The sequence below is a fragment of the Tenrec ecaudatus genome, chromosome 2, assembly GCF_050624435.1.
Source record: "Tenrec ecaudatus isolate mTenEca1 chromosome 2, mTenEca1.hap1, whole genome shotgun sequence".
In the NCBI taxonomy this organism is placed as follows: Eukaryota; Metazoa; Chordata; class Mammalia; order Afrosoricida; family Tenrecidae; genus Tenrec; species Tenrec ecaudatus.
In genome coordinates this window covers 209,835,388-209,855,936 of record NC_134531.1, presented here as the reverse complement: position 1 = coordinate 209,855,936, position 20,549 = coordinate 209,835,388, and the positions used below count along the sequence as shown (strand labels likewise).

The following is a 20,549-nucleotide window of genomic DNA, read 5'->3' as shown; positions in this document are numbered from 1 at the left end:
GCCCCGACCTGGGACATGACATGAACCAGCATGTGGAGCGCTGTCACTTAGCACCGTACCTTCTTCTCCCTCACGCTCTCTGCTTGCACGGTCTCCAGGCGGGCTTTAAAGTGTTCGCAATCCATTCTCAGCTGCTCTAACTCCCGCTCTTTCCTTTCCAGGTCTAGAAGAAAGTGACATGAAAAAATACTCAAGACAGTTCAAACCACTAAGCTCTCCTGAGCATCTTTTTTGCCTATGCTTTTTTTTTTTTTAGTAACACAGTACTGCTTCCTTAGGTCAGATCATTCTGATTTTGCACCAGTTCCTGAATAGCCAATATTCTCTAAGCCTGGGGCTTCACAATCCCCTCGGATTTGAGCCCACAGTGGGGAGCACGTTTGGCTTGTTTTGTATTTTGCAGGCCGCGCTAACTGCCAGACTTGTAATCAGGACTTCCAGAGAGTGCGTTATTTAAAGGACTGAAGGCAGGGCTGGGAGCCTGAATGTCTCATGGCACAGACTTGTATCTTTTCCATAAAAAGCAGATGGCAGCTCAGGGAGTCTTCAGTGCCAGCACTGGCTGATTCACAAGCAAGTCCCACCAACTGGCGGGCTGACTCAATGGAACAACTGTAGCATTTATCAGTGGGGGAGGGCCGCTCTTTGACCAAGAAAAGAGAAAGTTAGAGAGTGAGGACAGGCGAAAGGACTGACGGGAGCCCTGTACTGCTGCCTCTGCACTACTTTCACTCAGCTGAGTCATATGGCCCCGGCAGCAGCAGCCGACCAACCGTCCAAGTCAACAACTCTGAAATCCAAAGTGCTATCTTCTGTAAATAAAATGTACGCTCATGCTGCAGAAAATTTGACATTTAGATAAATCAGCAATACAGTCATTGGAAATTTTAAGTGCATAGTTATCAGGGCTGAGAAGCCATCACTTTTTATGCTGATATTGCACCTAGAATTGAGGAGGAACACGCTAAGAGTTCATGATTTCTGTCTATGATTATCCCAGCATCCCCTTGGCACAGCTGTTCTCAAACTTGAGGGAACCCTGGTGGCGCAGTGGGTAAGTGCTCCTAACTGAAAGGTCAGTGGTTCACATCCACCAGTCACTCTGAGGGACAAAGCTGTGGTAGCTGCGTCCATGAAAATGGCCACCTTGGCAACCCTGTGGGGCAGCTCTACTCTGTGCTATGGGTAGCTGTAGGTCAGAATCAGCAACAGATTGGGTTTTCAGTTGGGGCTCACACGCTGGAATGTACACCAGCATTCCCTGAAGGACCTGCTGGAGCGGATTGCTGGTCCCACCCCTGAATGTCGGAGTCAGTGGGTCTGGGGCTGGCCTGAAAATGCGCCTTTCTAACACATTCCCAGGTGACAGTGATGCCGCCGGTTCCCGGACCACACCTGAGCACCACTGCTTAATGCTAAGAGCCTGATCTCTGACAAGATGAAATGCAGACACAACATACAATTAGCAATAGGGAGCCCGGGAACCCAGCCACAGGAATGTGAAAGACCAGAAAATGGAGGGAGGCAGCCGGCTCAGAGCACAGGAGCCTGGAAAGGAGAATCCTACTCTACCCGGGTTGTCATTAGGGGCCATGAAAACAGTTCTGACTCATAGCAGCCCTATAAGCAGCAGGACAAAACACTTGCCTGCTCTTGAACCATACATAGCTGCTATGTATGAACCCATCATGGCAGCCACTATGTCGATCCATCCCGCTGGAGGTCTTCTTTGCTGACTATCTTAGAGAGGCGCTTTGGTGGCCCAGTGGGTTAAGCATTGGACTGCTAATTACAAGATCAGCAGTTCAAAACTCACCAGTTTCTTTACTGGAGAAAGATGAGGCTGTCTGCTCCCATAAAGATGTACAGTCTCAGAAACCCTAAAAAGCAGTTCTACTCCATCCTATAATGGTCTTATGAGTTTATAATGGTATTATGAGTTAGCTGACTGGATGGTTTGGTTGGGGGCTGGCCTAGCAGAGAACAAGGTTACAGAAACTTCCTCTAGTTAAGAGCAGACAAAGAGAGTGGGTGTGGCTGGTAACCACCAGGGTGCCATTGAGAAGGCCAGGAGAAGAAATCCAAAGGCGAAACCATGGTGACTGCCTACAGGGATCAGGGCCAGAGGCCCAGAGTGTGGAAGAAACAGAGGAAGTCCCTAAGCTTCCTAGAGACCTTTTGCCCTAGAAGGACGATTAGAACCTAGGGGTAAATATTTGCGCCAGTTAGAGATTATGAAATTGGCTGGCAAAGCTTCTCTACAAATGTCTCTTAGAAACTGGAACTTTGGACTCTCCCTCCTCCCTTAAATCCAAGTTTTCTTTCCTGCTTTTTTTTAACAATATACAATATGTGACTTTTACTGGAATGTTTTCTTTTGTTCCACTAATCCTGGCCATCCAAGAAGTCAACTCTCAGCTAAGTGCCTTGCTGGGAACTCCAGAGGGAATGCTTCATTATAAAATGAAAGTATACTTCTATTCATAGATATACATACACACACATACACATTATAATTACATGTCAAATACATACTGCACATGGTCACAGACAAAACTAAACTAAACTGGTTGGTGGTTTAAAGCATTTTCTTGGGCAATGAATGTACAAATGTGCTTTACACATTGATGTATGTATGGATTGTGATAAGAGTTGTATGAGCCCCCAATAAAATGATTTTTAAAAAACAAAACATTTTCTTTGCATTTATAATCTATTCTTAAGCCATACAGTACTTGATATATAAAGAAGATAGGAAATTACAACTCTTTAGCCTTACTAGAGGTAAATATCTTAGGAATTCATTTTGATGCCCCTGGACACACACACAAAAAAAACACAAACTCACTGCCACAGAGTCGATTTGGACTCATTGCTACCCTAGTGTTCCCAAGACTGCATATCTTTTACAGGCACAAACAGCCTCCCCAGAAGCAGAACAGGTGGCAAGTTTCAACCACAGACCTCGTGGGGAGCAGCTTGATGCCTAACCCCCACTGCCGCCATGGCACCCTGGTCCCAAAGACTCCTGAAATTCTCTTTCTTTCTGGTTATTTCATTGCCCCAAACGCTAATATAGCCAGCACGTGTGACTTCAGTGCAGCGTTGTGTAACAAAGAGACAGGGTTAAACAACCCTTCCACAGTGATCCAAGATGCTGGCTCCCCTTTGTGGTGCGGCGGCGCCTCCTGGTGGTTAGATTGAGGTACTGCAGCCACCTTAGTCCCACTCAACTGGGCCCACATCCAGCCTCCTAAAACTGGGGGCAGAGATGTTCATCTGTTTTGTTTTCTGAACCATCCTAATGCCTACAACCGCATATGATTGCACTTCCTCTTTATCCATTACTTCTTTCAGAGAAAGAGAACAGAGAAAAACACACAGTTACTTCGCTGTGACAGCAGCGAAGTGGTTATACACCGAGCTGCTAACTTCAAGATCAGCAGTTCAAAACTACCAGTCACTTCCCTGAGAAAACAAACAGGGCTCTCTACCCCCATAACGAGTTACACTCTCAAAAATTCACAGGGGCAGTTTTACCTTGTCCTGTATGGTCACTATGAGTCAACACTGATGGCAGTCAGCTGAACTGAATGATGAGTACGCATTGTGCTGCTAACCACAAGGTTGGCATCAGCTGGTCCTTGGGAGTAAGATGAGATTTTATGCTCCTGTACAGATTCACAGCCTCAGAACCTCCCAGAGGCCGTTCTACTCTGTCCTAAAAGGTTGCTGTTGAGTTACAGTCAACTCAATGACAGAGTTTGTCTGTGTATGTAATAAATATATATTGTGTTTGAAATTGGAAAGAAAAAGTAGCGACAGAAAAAGTGTGGGTGTTTGAATGATGTATCATATGTAGACAAGACATCTTACCCATGAAGACTGGACAGGGTTACCACTAGATAAACTTTGATTCACTACCACTTTGCTCAAAATAGAGGCATGACAGCAATTTAACTAAGTTAATGGAATGAGAGTAATGAGGCCTACAGAGACTAGCAACACATTGAAGCAATAAAGAAATAGACCATTTGCACCTCCATCTATCGTCTGCAATGCGATTGTAGTAACAGGAGAATGACTGCCTCTCTAGAGACTCAATTTACTCACAGGCAGGGACGGCTAAGAAGCAGCGCAGAATTTCCAAAACAGTATTGAAAGTATTGACCAAACAAAAGGGACTCATTTTTCAGAACTATATCACTTAGCACAATTATAATAAACCATCAATGTTCTTGAATATTAAATAAATTTTTCATCAAAATAGCACAAGAAAGAATCTCAAATCCTTTACCTTCTTGTCATTCACTACTTGGTATAGTAAAAAACTTAGAAAAAGTTACTAATGAATTTCCTATTTAAAGTGAGCTGAGACATGGGTAATAATCAGAGTTACCTCCCAAGATTCATCTGACATCAGTAATGATAGCCTGTGTACGTGACAATCATCCCTACATGGGAATGGGCTCAAGCATAGGAACAATTTTGAGGATGGCGCAGGACCATGCTGCATTTCGTTCTGTTGTGCTATGAATTGGCACCAAGATGCCTTGGACCATGTGTCAGGGTGAAACTGTGCTCCCCAGGGCTGCCAAGGGCTGAGTTTCCAGAGCCTAGATGCCCAGGCCTTTTTTCTAAGATGCCTCTGTGTGGGCTTTCAGGTTGCCTCTGGGTGTGCTTTCAGGTTGCCTCTGTGTGGGCTTTCAGGTTGCCTCTGTGTGGGCTTTCAGGTTGCCTCTGTGTGGGCTTTCAGGTTGCCTCTAGTGGGCTTTCAGGTTGCCTCTGGTGGGCTTTCAGGTAGCCACTAGTCTTTCATGCAGTATGGCAAGAGGATACAACCCTGACGGACACCTTTTCTGATTTTAAACCATGCAATATTCGCTTATTCTGTTCCACTGCCTCTTGATCCATGTATAAGTTCCTTATGAGCTCAACAAACTTCCATTCTTCTTAAGGTAAACATTGTTTGTTATGATCCACACAGTCTAATGCCTTGACATGGTAAAAAAAATAAGTAATAACTTTCTGGTATTCGCTGCTTTCAACCAAGATTCATCTGACATCAGTAATGATAGCCCTTATTCCACACCCTCTTTTGAATCTGGCCTGAACCTCTGGCAGTTACCTATCAATGTACTGCTACAGCCGTTGCTGGATGATCTTCTGCAAAATTTTACTTGCGTGTGGTACCAATATATTGTTCTATAATTTGAATATTAGTTGAGTCACCTCTCTTTGGAATGGGTACAAATATGGATCTCTTCCAGTCAGCTGGCCAAGGAGGTGTCTTCCAGATGTCCTGGCATAGACGAGTAAGAGCTTCCAGGGCTTTATCAGCTGGCTGAAACATTTCAATCGGTGTGCCATCAATTCCTGGAGCCTTGTTCCTGGCAGGTGCTTTCAGTGCGGTCTGAACTTCCTCCTTCAGCGCCATTGGTTCTTGCTCATATGTTGCCTCCTTTTGGTTCAGTGGCTGTGTTTCTGGCAGAGGGGGTGCCTCTGGGGACTTCAGTGGCTGTGTTTCTGGCAGAGGGGGTGCCTCTGGGTACTTGTCAGCAAAGCAAGACATTTGTGGAGCAGTGAAACTACCTTGTAGGGCACTGTAATAGAAGATGCATGACCTTCCACTTTCTTCAAAACCCATAGAAACTTTACAGCACATGGAATGCATCAAGAATATGCAAATTATAAATATTACTCAGGTGTGGGGGAAGGGGATCCCCAAAAAAGGCATGACGATTTTAAGGAAAGAAAATTACAAATGTACCAACAACCTTACTGAAGGCAGTGAGGGAAGGTGCTGTAAGCTAGGAGCATCCGATGCTGTGAAAATTCAGGGAGAGGGAAGCAAGATCATGAGGATCAGCATAAAGCCGATTCCAAGGAGGTAGAGGTCAGACAGGGCTCCTCTTTCCAACCTTTTGTTTACCAATTCTGACCCCAGCTGTCCCTACCATGGCACTCTACTTTTCAGCTGGGTTAGATCATTTGCGGCAATAGCCAGAGAACTCACAGACTACGCTCACAGTTACGGGATTTATTAAGGAACCACCAGGTTACAATTCAGGATCATCTTGAAGGCAACAGAATACAGGACAGAGTTTATCAGGACTACTCCCAACCTCCCTGCCTCTTGGCCATGCTCACAGACAGGCCACATTTCTCGGCCTAACTAGCCTCCGCTCAGCCTCTGGCCTGCTCGGGCATTGCTATAGCTCTTTAGCTTGGCTGACAAGTATCCAGAGGCACCCCACTCTGGCAGCAAGCCTCCTGTCCAAAGACAGCGCTCTTGCTCCCTGCGTTGGCCAGCCTACTGCAGCCACCTCACTCCTTGGGCCAAGAAGTCCCTCACAGTCCTTTCACATCGGTCTCCTGGTTCTCACTCCACATCTCCTGCTTGTGCAGCCTCGGACTGCCGCCTGGGTACAGCTCTCGCTCTCTCGCTCTCCTGGGTCTAGGAGATTCCTAGCACAAGGGCCCTAGGTTCAAAGGACACGCTCTATTCCATGTTCTTCTTCTTGATGGTAGTGGGGTCCCCATCAACCTCTGTGGGATTGGCTCTTTTTATCAGCTTACTCGTCCCACCAAGACAACAAACTGACCAATCCCCTTGGTAGACCAGCCATCTAATTTGCTAGTAATCAACCAATTGCCACAAAGGTTTTACCTTCCTTCTTTGCATGGTAAGCTCTCCAATTCCTTTGCAAAGTTGTAACCCAGCAAATCATGCTGGCAGAACCATAGACCCAGAGCTAGAAAGGCCAGATGTAAAGAGAAATGCATCTCACTGAGGAAATTAGTGGAGTCTGCAAGACTAACGGAAAAAGGAACTGCACATAACTGAACTGTCGTTAATGACCGTTTCTCGTGCGGGTGCAGTTCTGATACTGCTGCAGATGAACTGACGCTGATGTGATGTCAACTAGCAACAAGCACCAGTGCCCTCATTTTTCAGAGGGAAACGCCTTGAGAGTCAGCAAAGAGCAGAACTAGGACTCCCTGTACCTCTAGGTTTCCATGGCCATTCCCAATGAGTCCTGGCACCCTGACCTCACTCCATCACAGGATTAATTATTGTCTCGTGGCAATGTTATAAGATGCCATAAATTATTGTCTCATGACAATGTTGTAAGGCACCACCCCCTCACCATACTGACACAGCCAGTCACGTGTACTTAGGGAACATGTACCATGTTAGCATCCTTGATGACTATCATTCCATCGCCTTCCTCTTCCATCCTAACCCTCAAATCCAGCCTACGTTCAGATATAAAAAGCATTCCCTGAAAAAAACACCATTTTAATCATTAGGGTGTTTTTTATTTTTTTAATCATTAGCTTGATGTCCTTCCCACGTGGTAACTTCCAATAGGATCATCCCAGATCTTCTTTATGATCCCTTTGGATTTGTTCTAGTTTTTAATATTGTCTGCTTTCTTCTCCATTGAGTTTTTGATCTGTTTTACCTTGTTATTCTTGTTAGTTTTTTATTTTTGCTTTTTAATATTTTTCTTTTTATGAAATCCAGGATAGGAAAATCTATAGAGACAGTAACTGGATTAATAGTTCCTTAGGGGTATTGTGGAGGTTGGGGGGGAATGAGGAGTTAATATAAGGGGGACAAGAATGAAGAAAATGTTCTAAAATTGTGTTGATGAGTGTACAACTCTTCTTGATGCGATTGAACTATTAAATTGTATAAAATGTGAATTATATGTCAATAAAACTGTTGGGTGTGGTAGTTACCTACTTTCATGAGAACTTGAAGATATATAAAAGTGTGGAGGTGATATTCAACCTGTCAGTCAGGTCACAGCCTGATGGTGCCTCCTGGTGGGAGTGGCCTTCTCTTAAGCGGTCCCTGGGAATCTCCCCTGCGCTCTCTCTGCCTTCAGCTTCCTGCTGGCTGACCCTGATTGCTGCCAGAGCCCTGTGATGTTACCACTGCCACAGGATCCACATGATTCTGCAACCTGTGATCTTCCTCCGTTCTGCAGCATTGCCTGACTGAGTGAGTCTGAAGAGGGACTTACAGACTAGGACTGGACTTAAGGACTTGAGTTGGACTGCGCTGGGATGTTTTCCTGATATATAACTACTTCTTGATAGAAAGCTCTTTCTTACACATACGTGAGCGCCACTGGGTTTGTTTCTCTAGTGAACCTGGCCTAACACAGAGGGAAAAAAATTACTCCATGGCCATTTTGTTTTTGAAGACCTACTCACTCACATTTACTATCCTCAACTCAGCTATACCCCAATTCTTACTCCACTTGCAGCTTCTATTCAAGCAACCATCCTAGCCTCAAATGTGTTTCCCTTATCCTTCTACTAAACCATGCCTCTCTCTTCAGTGTCCATCAATTCTCTAAAGATTCTCAGGTCACATCATCCTTGCTATTCCTCCAAATGCCACCACTTACCTTGCCCAATTCCCAAAGGTAATTAAGAGTCATCATCGAGTGCTGCCCACTTCTTCATTCTTTCATACAAACAAAATCTCTAGCAGACTCACCAGTTACTGTACAGCCTGAGCATGCCCAAGCCATCCAAACACATGTACCCCTACACACTATAGACAACTGCCCTCACATAGGGTCTCTGTCTTCTCCTCCCCTTCTCAGTCCGCATCCATTCGTTAAGCTCTTCTTCCATCACTGATTAACATGGCGCGTACCCGCCTCTAGAATCCAAAAGCGTGGCTATTGAAAGTCAAGAACCCTAGTGGACCCCAGGATAGAGGAAACAGAGGAGAATCAACTCATCAGATGCCTCTTGCTACCACAGTGTGGCTTTTGAATTTCCTCTGCACTGGTCTATTCATGGAGCCATGGGAAGATAGGCCCCAAGAAGGCAGAGGGAAGATGGTCAGAGATAGGGCTTATGGGGGTAAGAAAAGGGGGAAATGTTTGCCATCCTTGGGTTTGCTCCAGGTACTTAAGTGGTAAGAGGTCAAGAGCTAAAATTAGGGACAAGGAACCTTCACATGCCTTCTTTTGGGTCAGCCCCCAAAAGCCTTCAAGGCACAGCTCAAGTTCAGAGTTCCCAGGAAAGCCTCCTAGAAGCACCCCAGTCCACCTTGATTCTTCCTTTCTCTCAACAATTTACTGGAGCACATGTGTCAGCATACCGCAACTGAGAAAGACAGTGCAGAAGAGTGTGTGGCGTGACAGCCCACCCACCCCCTTTTCAGGACCAGATGCTCAAGGAAAGAGCCTTCTTTATGTCAGGTAAATACAGGGGCCCTGCCCTCCCTCCAACTTAGAAAGTGCTAACAGAACCACTGGATCTATCCAAACCAAACCCACTGCCACCAAGTTGATTCCAACTCACTGGGACCCTATAGAACACAACTGCCCCATATGGTTCCCTGGGCTATAAATCATTACAGAAGCAAACTGCCACATCTTTCGTCCCTGGACTAATGAGTTTGGACCATGAGAAGCTTCCCAGTTGCCACTCTGCGCTTTAGCCACTGAGATATCAGGGCTTCTTAAGCTACAGGAGCCAAGAAAACGTCTAACAAGAAACTAAGTCTTATCCAGGCAGTCACATAAGGTTCTCCACAGGAAGTAAACCTGGCCTGAGATAGAGTCCAGTGAGAATGAAACCTTCTAGGCCACAGGAGCTTTGCTTTGGGAGGCAGTAAGGAAGTCTTAATGGCAGAAAGAGTTACATGCTGGGATGCTAATTGCCAGATCAGCAGTTCAAATCCACTAGCCACTCAATGGGAGAAAGATGAGGCTTTCTGCTATGGAAAAGATTTACTGCCTCAGAAACACAAAGGGGCTATTAGAGGCACTGTGAGTCACGATTAACTCCAGAGCAGAGAGTTTGAGTTTGAGTGGATTTTGGTCTTTATCCTCAGAGCAAGGGGAAGCCATTAAAGACAAGTGTGGGAAACTAACAGAGGGAACTATGACTAGGGCTAGATTCCCTAACTTATTACAGAGGGAATCTGGAAAGATGGTACTCCATGATAGAAAGCCTCCACTTTGCTAAGTTAGAGGTAAAGTCTAAGTACATTATCCTGCTTTAAATATCGTTCCCACAGATTCTCCCCTTAACAGTTAGGCTGCCTTAAAGTGAGCCCGTGGTTGATTATATCTCCCTAAAGAAGCAGGCACTATCCTTTTGTTCTCTCTTCCTGCCTGACACCCAACCTGCCTTGTACCTTCCCCCAGTGCAGGTATTACGTTTCCTCATCTGTGAGCTCAGAGACCTTAATGTAGATACTTCCCACCTTGTGATGCATGTCATCAGTGAATGTGCATGTCTTAAAGCAACCTACAAATGCCCCTAGATAGTAAACTCTCACTCTCACTTCTCCCAGTTCTGCATAGTCCAGAGCTGAGGTGAGCATACTACTATAAAATGTGTCTGACTCCTTTATTTCACTCTCTCTCCTATCTTTCTTATCCTCTATGACTTTACGATAATCTTCATATATCATCGCAGTACATTTGCACTTTCTGGCCCTTTGGTTGTTGAAGGCTGGTTTGCTCTGAAAGACAAGCAGGGGAATGACCCACCAGACTGAACTGTTCAAAGCACTGGGTTATTGTGTGTAGAAGGCGAGCCATACACCTAAGTAGGAAGCGACGACTTCAGGGAGTCAGACGAAGCATGACCCTGGCTGGGGCTCCGATGCAGCAGTGCAGATGGAAGGAACAGGCCAGTGGGCTTAGGGACAGCGCTGAGGCAAGTGCACAGGACTTACAGGTTGCCAGGAAGGAGTTATAAGAGAGATAACACCTAGGAGGTCTCCCAAGTCTGTGGCCTTTTCGTGGTGGAGGTGGGCCAGGTTGAGGGTACCATATGGTTAATTAATGTGTCCCTCCCAGCCATCATGCCTTACATGATGTATTCTAACTTGAGACTCTATGCCTGTGGCCATGATCTCGTTTTAGAAAAAGTTCTCCGTTACAGGGTTAATGGGGAGTTCAGTTCTGGCCTTAGTAGAAGAACACCCTCTGTTGACTTAGGGGCATCTTTAAGGCTACTGTAGTAGTGTGTGACTTAAGACACCATCCTTCATCTTCTCTGGGGGTATGGTTAGCTAAAGGACAAACCACACCTCCATCAAAGCTACTTCTCAGGGTGTAACAGCCATCTGGGACACAGAAAGCCTAGGTTCCTCAGGGAGAGCACTGCAAGATTTCTGTCTGAAGTGGCAGAGACCTCCAAGAGCAGCTACACTAGAGACGGTGGCGTGGAGACTCTGGGGCACTTTCTTCTCATCTGGCCCAAGACTATGATGTGGGATACAGGATAGTTATTCCCCAGGTTGTCCACCATATTATATGCCAAACTCAAGATGCTGCTTGCTAACACGTGATCAATGGCTGTACACTTGGAGGTCAACTGCTTAGAGGTGATCTGCCTGAGGGTTATCAGCCATCTAAGGCAATCAGACCCTACTGTCTGTCCCACCCTAGGTAGGGCCCACTCCTTTCTGATAAAGATAATGACTGTTCCCCTGAAGGAGAGCACAAAGACAAGGTCAAGTCAACTCAGGTTAGGAAGCCAAGGTTAGGAAGCCATCTTGAATCCAGGGTCCACCCATCTTGTCACATGTATGCTATTAGTACCTCCCCTTCCTATTGTGTGTCCACCCCTAGCTCATCCCCTTCCTGTTGCGTGTATGCCTATTGTAAAACCCCTTCATGTTATGATGTAATTAGGGAGGTTTGCATGTGCCCTCAGTATATATAAGACTTGGTTAGGAAAATATACTCTCTCTCTGCACCGACCTCTGTGCACACCTGGCTGCTGAGATCATGGCCATCTAGGAGGTAAGCAATTACATGCCTTATCTTGTCTGATGTTTAATTTTTCCCCTCAATTACACAACCCTCCTCACCTTGGACCCATTCAATCATGGGGCTACATATGGAACTGAGGGACAAAGAAAACGCCAGGCTGGCTTCCTGGCCCATGGAGGCAAAAGGACCCCATCACTGAAAGACTGAGGGCCAGAGAAAGACTTGACTACTAGCTGAGAAGAGATTTTACTGTGGACCAGTGACTGTATCCTTCCTGTTTACTGGTCCTGCCTTGTGGTAACCTATTAACGTCCCTAAGAAACTCCCTTACTGTCTGGGGCTGTGTGTGGCCATTGCAGTGAATTCTCAAACCCAACACAGAAGCAGAGTGGCGGGCAGGAACAGTTGGCTTCAGAGTAGCTAAGGACGAATGAGGGGCTAATGCATGTCTGACTCCTGTTGTCAGGAGGCAAGGCTGAGGTCAGCTATGTCTGTTAGGCAGCTTAGCCTAGGGAATTGGGAAGTCCATTTACGCATGCCCAGGAGAGCCAGCAAAGGACAAAGCTGTCGGATGGGCGTTACACCTGGAGCAGCCCACCTGGGCCAGGTGATTGCAATTCAGCCAATGGGCTCGACCTGGGGTCGTTCACCACGCCTCCCCCGGGAACCCTTGAAAAGGCAGGGACTGGAAGGGAGAAGGGCTTGTCTTGCTTGGGTGGTCTCGTCCTCTTCGTGGGAGGGGAGAGATCCTTGCGTGTTCCGGAGCAGTCTGCCAGGCCACATGGTCAAAGGAATCCTATGGGTGCCGCGTAAAACCTGAAACTTCTTTTAACTCTCATTAAATTCACTTGGATCACGAGCCCGGCTTCGGCATGAAATCTTTCTCGCGCGGAGCCAAGGACCAAGGCTGAAATCTAGTCCCGGAGAGAGAGACCTTACATGTCCACCTCCGTTACCATTTCTGGCAGGGGGCTAGGAGGAGAAGCATGAATAATCATGAAGCAAACATGAGAAAGTAACTATTAGCGGGCTTTGAGGCAGTGAAAATGTATCCTGTCATTTCTCAGGCTAGGGTAAAAGACAGGGCCTCAACAAAGCCAAACAGGAAACAAGATTTCTCCCAAGGACATAGTGCAGCTGTAACTTGTCATAATGACCTCTTCTGTGAGTGACTTTGACTTCTTATTCACTGAGAAAATACATGCTCGAGAATCAGACTAACAGGAAGTTTGCTGTTTGAAATTATAGCAGTGAGAAGGAAACGGCCCACTCTTGCCTGGAGAATCTGAGTCACTTTGATTTTCAACTGAGTGCTGAGCTTCAAAGTCAGGTTTTCCAGACACAGTCCACATCTATGTAACTTTGTCATTCTCAAGAAAATGGGGTCTGGGTTCTTTCCACAGTCAGGCCTGATCTTGACCCCTATGTACACAGATCTACTTAGTTTTGAGCCTATAAAAACTCTGCCTCACTTGCATTTCACCTAAATCCCTTCTACTCTCAAATCTATAGCGATGTTTTCCTTTTCTTTGTCTGGTGAGACGCCCACAGTTCCTCTGCTGTGTGCTCTCTCTTATCAGCAATGAGCCAAACTTTGGCTACAGGTTTGTTCCTGATAAGTCTGTCTTAGACTGGTTAGAACAGACGTTCAGAAATTGCAATGGTTGTGAAATAAGCAAGAAGACGCATCATGTAGGCCTTAGATACAAGGGTCCTGAGCTTCGCAAAGAAGCGTGGCCTAGAGATCTATCTAGTAGCCATGGGCACAGAGGTAGTAACTGAAGCTACATATATACCTGAGGTTGCATGAAGATGCCATGGAGTAAGAAGGGACACAAAAAAAAAATAAAAAAAAAATAATAATAAAAAATAAAAAAAAAAATAAATAAATAAAAATTAAAAAAAAAAAAAAAGAAGGGACAAAAACCTGAGCCTCAAGCAATTCCATTATTTGAAGGCTGTTGGGTAGAAATGGAAGGAGACAGAGGGAATGAATGCCCTGATAGATCAATGGGAAGAGGTGACCACTGGACCGAGGGTACGCAGGAGCTGCCAGGAAAGATCTCCTCAAGTTTGGCTTTGATCAGAGCACCACTCTCAATTTTGTAAGCAATGCAACTGATCTTGAAAGAGGGAAAGGTCAAAGACTGGTTCAAGCTACGCAGCAGCTACCCAGCTCATTGTGCTGGGGTCTGTAGGGCTGTCCCTGGACATTGAGAAAGGAAACCAGAAATGAACCTGTGGTGTTGGCAAAGAACACTAACTATAGTGTGGACTGCCAGAGGAACCAACATATCAGTCTAAAGCAAAATACAACCTGAGTGCTCCTTAGAAGCAAGGACAGAGACCGGCGGGCTGACTTTGAACAAACGACCAGGAAAGACACCCTGGTTGGTAGAGTTGAGGGGAAACCCGCGAGGAGGTGGAATGACACAGCAGCAGCAGCAATAGACTCAAACACAGCAACCCTCATCAGGCTGGTAGAGGTCGTGTACTGTGGTATAGAAGGTCACCATGAGCCAGAGTCAACTGGGTAACAACCAACACCTTACGAGCGATGAGACATTTATGTGCACAACAAATGGCACAGGAAGGGAGTCAGTGCAAGAGATATCCATCCAAAAAGTTAGACACAAATGAACACATAGCCAGCTGTCTCTACAGATACATTCAATTCCATGCAAGTTTTCCACATGGCAAGAGCCTTAACTCACACAAGCCAAAAGCTTGATGTATAGGGCCGAGCTCTTCGATAGTCAAAAGTACACACTCCTCTGCCAAGGAAGAAAGATGGTGCTGCTAACAGGCGCTGCAGGAAGCTGGCTGCCCTGTTCCTAACCCCAACTCACAAAGATCCAAGCTATTCACTCAAGGGCACTCCTACTTTTCTGTCTTATCCAAAGAAAAATGAAACAGACCCACATTCTTAAAATTGGGTGTACTGAAAAGAGAGAAAACCAGAGGCCCAAGTCCTGCTGGAAATTTAATATCTGTCTTAGAAAACAAGGGCAATGTATGCATTACACAACAACCAAACCTCTTGCTCAACGAAGTTGGAAACAATGCCCTGCTCAAAGATGGTTTGAGCGTATGTTGATCTCCACAGTCCTGCTGCTAATTCAACCTCATGCATCAGGCTCACTACGCCTTTGTAAAGTCTCCAATTCTAGGACTTTGCCCTACATTTTCCATTCTAATTATCAGTCCAAAACCAAATCTACCCTGCTGCCATAGAGTTGATTCCAACTAGTAACAACTCTATGAAGGGTTTCCAAGGTTGGAGATCTTTGTGGAAATATATAGCCTCATCTTTCCTCCTTGGAGCCGCTGGTGATTTTGAACTGCTGACTTCGCAGTTAGCAGTCCAATGCTTACCACCCACAACAGCACTACCAGGTCTGCTTGGGTCGATTCTAATTTTGCTTCTTCAGCCATTACTGAAGTGGTCTGAAACCGTGTTAAGTCTTGCTTTTATCAGACTGATGCACATGTAATACAAGGCCTATAACAGTATTTAAAAATGTTTACAATTACTTACGTTAGGGGAATACCACAGCATCGAACAGACTGTTGCCATCACCAGTGACGGCTAAAAATGGAATATGACTCACTTTTTTCTAAAATCTTTAACTTCTGGAAGCTTTCCAGCACCTCCCCATTTAGTATTCTGGGTAAGAAGTCCCGTATTTGCATCACTTCCGTTGTCAACCGTTCCAGGTCTTTCTTTCTGACTTTAACAAATTCTTCTTTAGTCCCCATATGCTGGAAGAATAAACAGACCATAAGATTATTATCTTACACTATATATGAAAAACCAATAGCCAACATGGTAGTCAATAGAGAAAAGACGAGCACAAGCCCAATGAAAGAGAGGACCAGACAAGGATGTCCCTTGTCCCCACTCTTATTTAACATCATACTAGAGGTTTTAGCTAACAGCATAAGGCAAAGAAAGGACATCAACGGTACTTGGCTGGGGAAGGAAGAGGTGAAACTATTGTTATTTGCAGATGATATGATTTTATATATGGAAAATCCCAAAAGCTCCACAAGGGGAGGACTGGAAGCAATAGAGGGGTATGGCAGAGTGGCAGGATACAAGATCAACAAACAGAAGTCTACCCGATTGCTATGCACATTGGATAAGACCACAGAAGAGATCAAAAAGGGTACCCTGCACAATAGCCAAACACAAATTGAAATATCTAGGGATATACCTGACTAAAAGAACAAACTATTTATGAGGAAAACTACAGAACACTGTAACAAGAAACCAAGAGTGAGTGACCTCAACAAATGGAAGAATAACCAGTGCTTGTGGATTGGAAGACTCAATATAGTCAAGTTCTGCCCAAGGCACTATATAAATTTAATGCAATCCCGATATAATTACCCTCATCTATCTTCAAAGAAGTGGAAAAACTGAATACCGACTTCATATGGAGAGGGAGGAAGCCCAGAATTAGCAGAGAACTTCTCAAGAAGGACACAGCGAGAGAGCTTGCTTTACCTGTAGCACATACTTATACAGCCACAGTGATCAAAACCACATGGTAATGGTATGATGACAGATACTCAGACCAATGGAAAATAAATGAAAACCCAGAAATAAAATTATCAGCATACAGACAACTAATCTTTCATAAGGGCCCAAAATATATCAGATGGGAAGCAGATGCCCTCTTCAACAAGTGGTACTGGAAAAAATGGATATCTACCTACAGAAAAATGAAGCAAGACCGTTATCTCACTCCATTCACAAGAATAAACTCAAGGTGGATCACAGACCTTGAGGTAAAACCCCAAACTATTAGGGCCATCAATAAGGGAATCGGGACCAACTTGAGAACTTTGGCATAGGCTATTAGAAATAGGGAATGACACAAACACAGAGGAGGCACAAATTGACAAATGGAATACACTGAGGATAAAACACCTATGTACAGCGAGAGATTTCACCAAGAGAGTAATAGAGTCCATAGACTAGGAAAACATCTTTAGCAATGACATATCATCAAATAAACGCCTTATTACTAAAATCTACAATACTCTGCTAGCTTCCAAAAAGAAAAAAGCTAATTGCCCACTGAGGAGGTGGGCAAAGGACCTGAACAGAAGTTTCACAAGGGCAGAAATCAGAATAGCCAATAAACATGAGAAAATGTTTCCAATATTTAGCCATAAGAGAAATGGAAATTACAACAACTATGATATACCACCTAAAACCCTCAAAGATAGCCCAATTCAAAACATCAGAAAGCAACAAGTGTTGGAGGGGCTGTGGTGAGATAGGAACTTTTTTCCACTGCTGGTGGACCTGTAGGTATGTACAGCCACTATGGAAATCGATTTGGCAATATCTAAAGCAGATATTGAGCTACCGTACAATCCAGCAATCCCCCTACTGGGCATATACCCAGAAGAGGCAAGAAAAAAACCACAGTCAGACATCTGTGCTCCAATGTTCATCACAGCACAGTTCACAATTGCAAGGAGTTGGAAACAATCCCAAATTTCCATCAACAGATGAATGCATTAAAAACTGTGGTACATATATACAATGGAGTACTATGCATTGCTAAAAAGCAGTGATGAACGCATGATGTACGTTGTCACATGGGAAGAACTGGAGAAAATTATGCTAAGCGAAGTAAGCCAAGCACAAAAGGACAAGTACAATGTGAGTCCGTTGAGGTAAGCTTTAAAAAAAATGCAAAAGGGGCATAAGGAAAAAGCTACTGTATACAAACATTCCTGGAGTGGGGTCCAGGTAGTATGGCAGGGTCAGATCAAGTCCAGGGTTACATATGGTAGCCAACTAAAAATGAAGGGGAAATAAAAAGAAACGGGTAGCGGGGGCACAGGGCACTAACCCACCCAAGAGGAGGGTATTTTTTATATCTCCACAGGGAAAGAGGGACTGGACTTCAACCCGGTGTTCCAAAATGTGAATGCAACATACGAACATGAAGTAGGGAACCAGTAGAGAGGCCTGAAGGGCCAGCCCCAATCCCAACCACGTAGACACCTGCCCCTCCTCCCAGAAGAATTTACTTCAGAGGACAGTACTGAAGCTATAGCTCAGGGAGAGGGACACGTCTGATCAGGGCACATGGGAGCAAATGAAGGGCTAGGAAGAGAGAGTGGAACACATCCTGGCCCACCAAGCCTTGAGGACGATTTCCCCGCTCAGAGCGGCTAATGCACAGTGACAACCATATAGCCAGCCCCAGTATCAGACACATCCCTCACTGACCCATAGCCCTACAGGGTACAACACTGGAGACATGGTGTGGGAATTGCGCCCATCTGACCCCACCACACCGAGGCAAAACACTAAGGGCGTGCAACAGAACAGCAAGGGGAGCAGAGTAGGAAGTCCCAAGGGAATACCAAAAATGGATTGGCCCCCCATCAGCCTCAAGCAGAAAACACTCTTAAAGGTCAACAAACAGACCTGTTTTTCTTTTTTGGTTGTTTTGTTTTCTTTTGTTGCTTTGTTTTGCTCTGTCTTGGTTTTGTGCATATTATTATCTCTGCAGGTCTAACTAGATAAGATAGGCTGGATAAACAATCTGGGGGAGAAAACAACAGGACCAATAGTTCTGGGAAGACATAGGAGAGGGAGAGGTGGGAGAAGGGAAGTGGTTGTTAACAAACCCAAGGACAAGGGAACAAGTGATTCAAAATCAGTGGGGAAGAGGGTACAAAAGGCCTGGTCGGAATTGATCAAGGGCAGTGTAACAGAAAGGAACTACTGAAACGAAAATGAAGTCTGAGCATGATAGTGAGGCAAGAGCAAAGTAAAAGATAGAGGCAAGAACTAGGAGGCAAAGGGCATTTTTAAGGTAGCAGATGGACATTGGGCCTCCACTCAAGCACTCCCTCAATACAAGAACACTTTGTTCTATTAAACTGCCATTCCATGACGCTCACCTTCCCAACACAATCACTAAAGACAAAGCGGGAGCATAAGCAAATGTGGTGAAGAAAGCTGATGGTGCCCGGCTATCAAAAGACATAGTGTCTGGGGTCTTAAAGGCTTGAAGGTAAACAAGCGGCCATCTAGCTCAGAAGCAACAAAATCCACATGGAAGAAGCACACCAGCCTGTGTAATCACGAGGTATGGAAGGAATCAGGTATCAATCATCAAAGAACAAAAAATCCTATCATTGTAAACAAGGAAGAGTGCAGATTGGGGACCCAAAGCCCATCTGTAGGCAAGTGGACATCCCCTTACAGAAGGGTCATGGGGAGGAGACAAGCCAGTCAGAGTGCAGTACAGCAACCATGAAACATACAACTTTCCTCCAGTTCTTAAATGCTTCCCTTGCCCATCATGATCCCAAGACTTCCTTACAAATCTGGCTAGATCAGAGGATGTACACTGGTACATATAGGAACTGAAACTCAGGGAATCCAGGACAGATGAACCCTTCAGGATCAGTAGAGAAGAGTGGCTATACCGACCAGGATGGTGGAGGGAAGGTGGGGTAAAAAGGTGGAACTGATTACAAGGATCTTCATATAACCTCCCCACTGGGAGATGGACAACAGAAAAGTGGGTGAAGGGAGACCTCAGACAGTATAAGACATAACAAAATAATAATTTATAAATTATCAAGGGTTCATGAGGGAGTGGGGAGCAGGGAGGGAGGGAAAAATGAGGAGCTGATACCAAGAGCTCAAGTAGAGAGCAAATATTTTGAGAATGAGGGCAATAAATGTACAAATGTGGATGGGAATAAAAAACACTGGAGTAGGGAACCATATGAGTGCTTAAATTCTGAGCACCCAGTTTGTGGGAGGTTATGAATGACAGTGAGAGCCCAAGGTCCATTTCAGGGACCCAATGGGGATGAAGCCGCCAGTGAATCTCTCTGATCACTGGCTAGCCTTGCTATCAGTGTACTGGAAAGTGGACTACTGCCAATTTAGTTAGGTTAAAATTCAACACATTTGTTCTCCTTTTTGAGCCATTTAAAATTTGTTCTGGTTTTTATTATTTTGTATTATTTTCTCAAGTGAGGTTTCTTTTTATTTTGTTACTGCTGTTAGTTTGGGGGGTTTTGGACGGGGGGGGGGGTATTCTTTTTTCTGTAAAATCCAGGAGAAGTAAATCTATAGAGGCAATAACTAGATTAGTAGTTTCTTGGGCTTACGACAGGAAAGGCTGAGGGGAAAAAAGGACTAATAAAAACAAATAAAAGAAAAACGAAAAAGTTCTAAAATTGACTGTGGTGACTGCACTCTTTTTAATATGTGTAAACCACTGAATTGTATGACATGGACACATACATGCCAATCAAAAAAAAAGATTATATTACATTCCGAGAACTGAAGCCCAAACCTTCAGAAGGGGAGCCAGTATCATGGAAAAACATATATAATGCCCACAAGAGCCTTAGTCCTAAAAGCAACGACTATGCACGGTTTCTTCGTTTTGTTTTTGTAAATAGTGCTATTGGCATAGACCTGACGTGGCACACAATTTAATGGTTCCATCATTTTACGATGTGTGCAATATCACCACAACAATCAACTTCAGCACATTTTCTTTCTTCTCGTAATTGATCTGGTAGCATCTCAGCACCATTTAATCGGGAAAAAGGAAGGCCTCTTTATGGGGTGTGAAGCTCGTTTCTGGCCATTTCACTTACTATTTACCACAAACTTGTCTGCAACCTTGGCGGGAAAAAGAGGCAGAGAGGAGGCAGCGCACAAGTGAGGTTCCTAAGGCAGCACGCTTCCAGAACGGAGCTGGGACCGGAACTCGAATT

General features: G+C 44.9%; 1 protein-coding gene across 6 annotated transcripts in view; it reads right to left on the bottom strand.

The window, feature by feature from the left end:
* HSF2BP (heat shock transcription factor 2 binding protein) overlaps positions 1-20,549 on the bottom strand; it is a 157,246-nt gene that overhangs the window by 134,885 nt on the left and 1,812 nt on the right. For all 6 annotated transcript variants that reach the window (XM_075542246.1, XM_075542244.1, XM_075542243.1 and 3 more), the window contains 2 exons: positions 15,380-15,530; positions 60-163 (listed from right to left, as the gene is read on the bottom strand). In XM_075542246.1, the coding sequence (XP_075398361.1) occupies positions 60-163; positions 15,380-15,527 (252 nt within the window). In that variant the 5' untranslated portion in view covers positions 15,528-15,530. The remainder of the gene's footprint in view (positions 1-59; positions 164-15,379; positions 15,531-20,549) is intronic.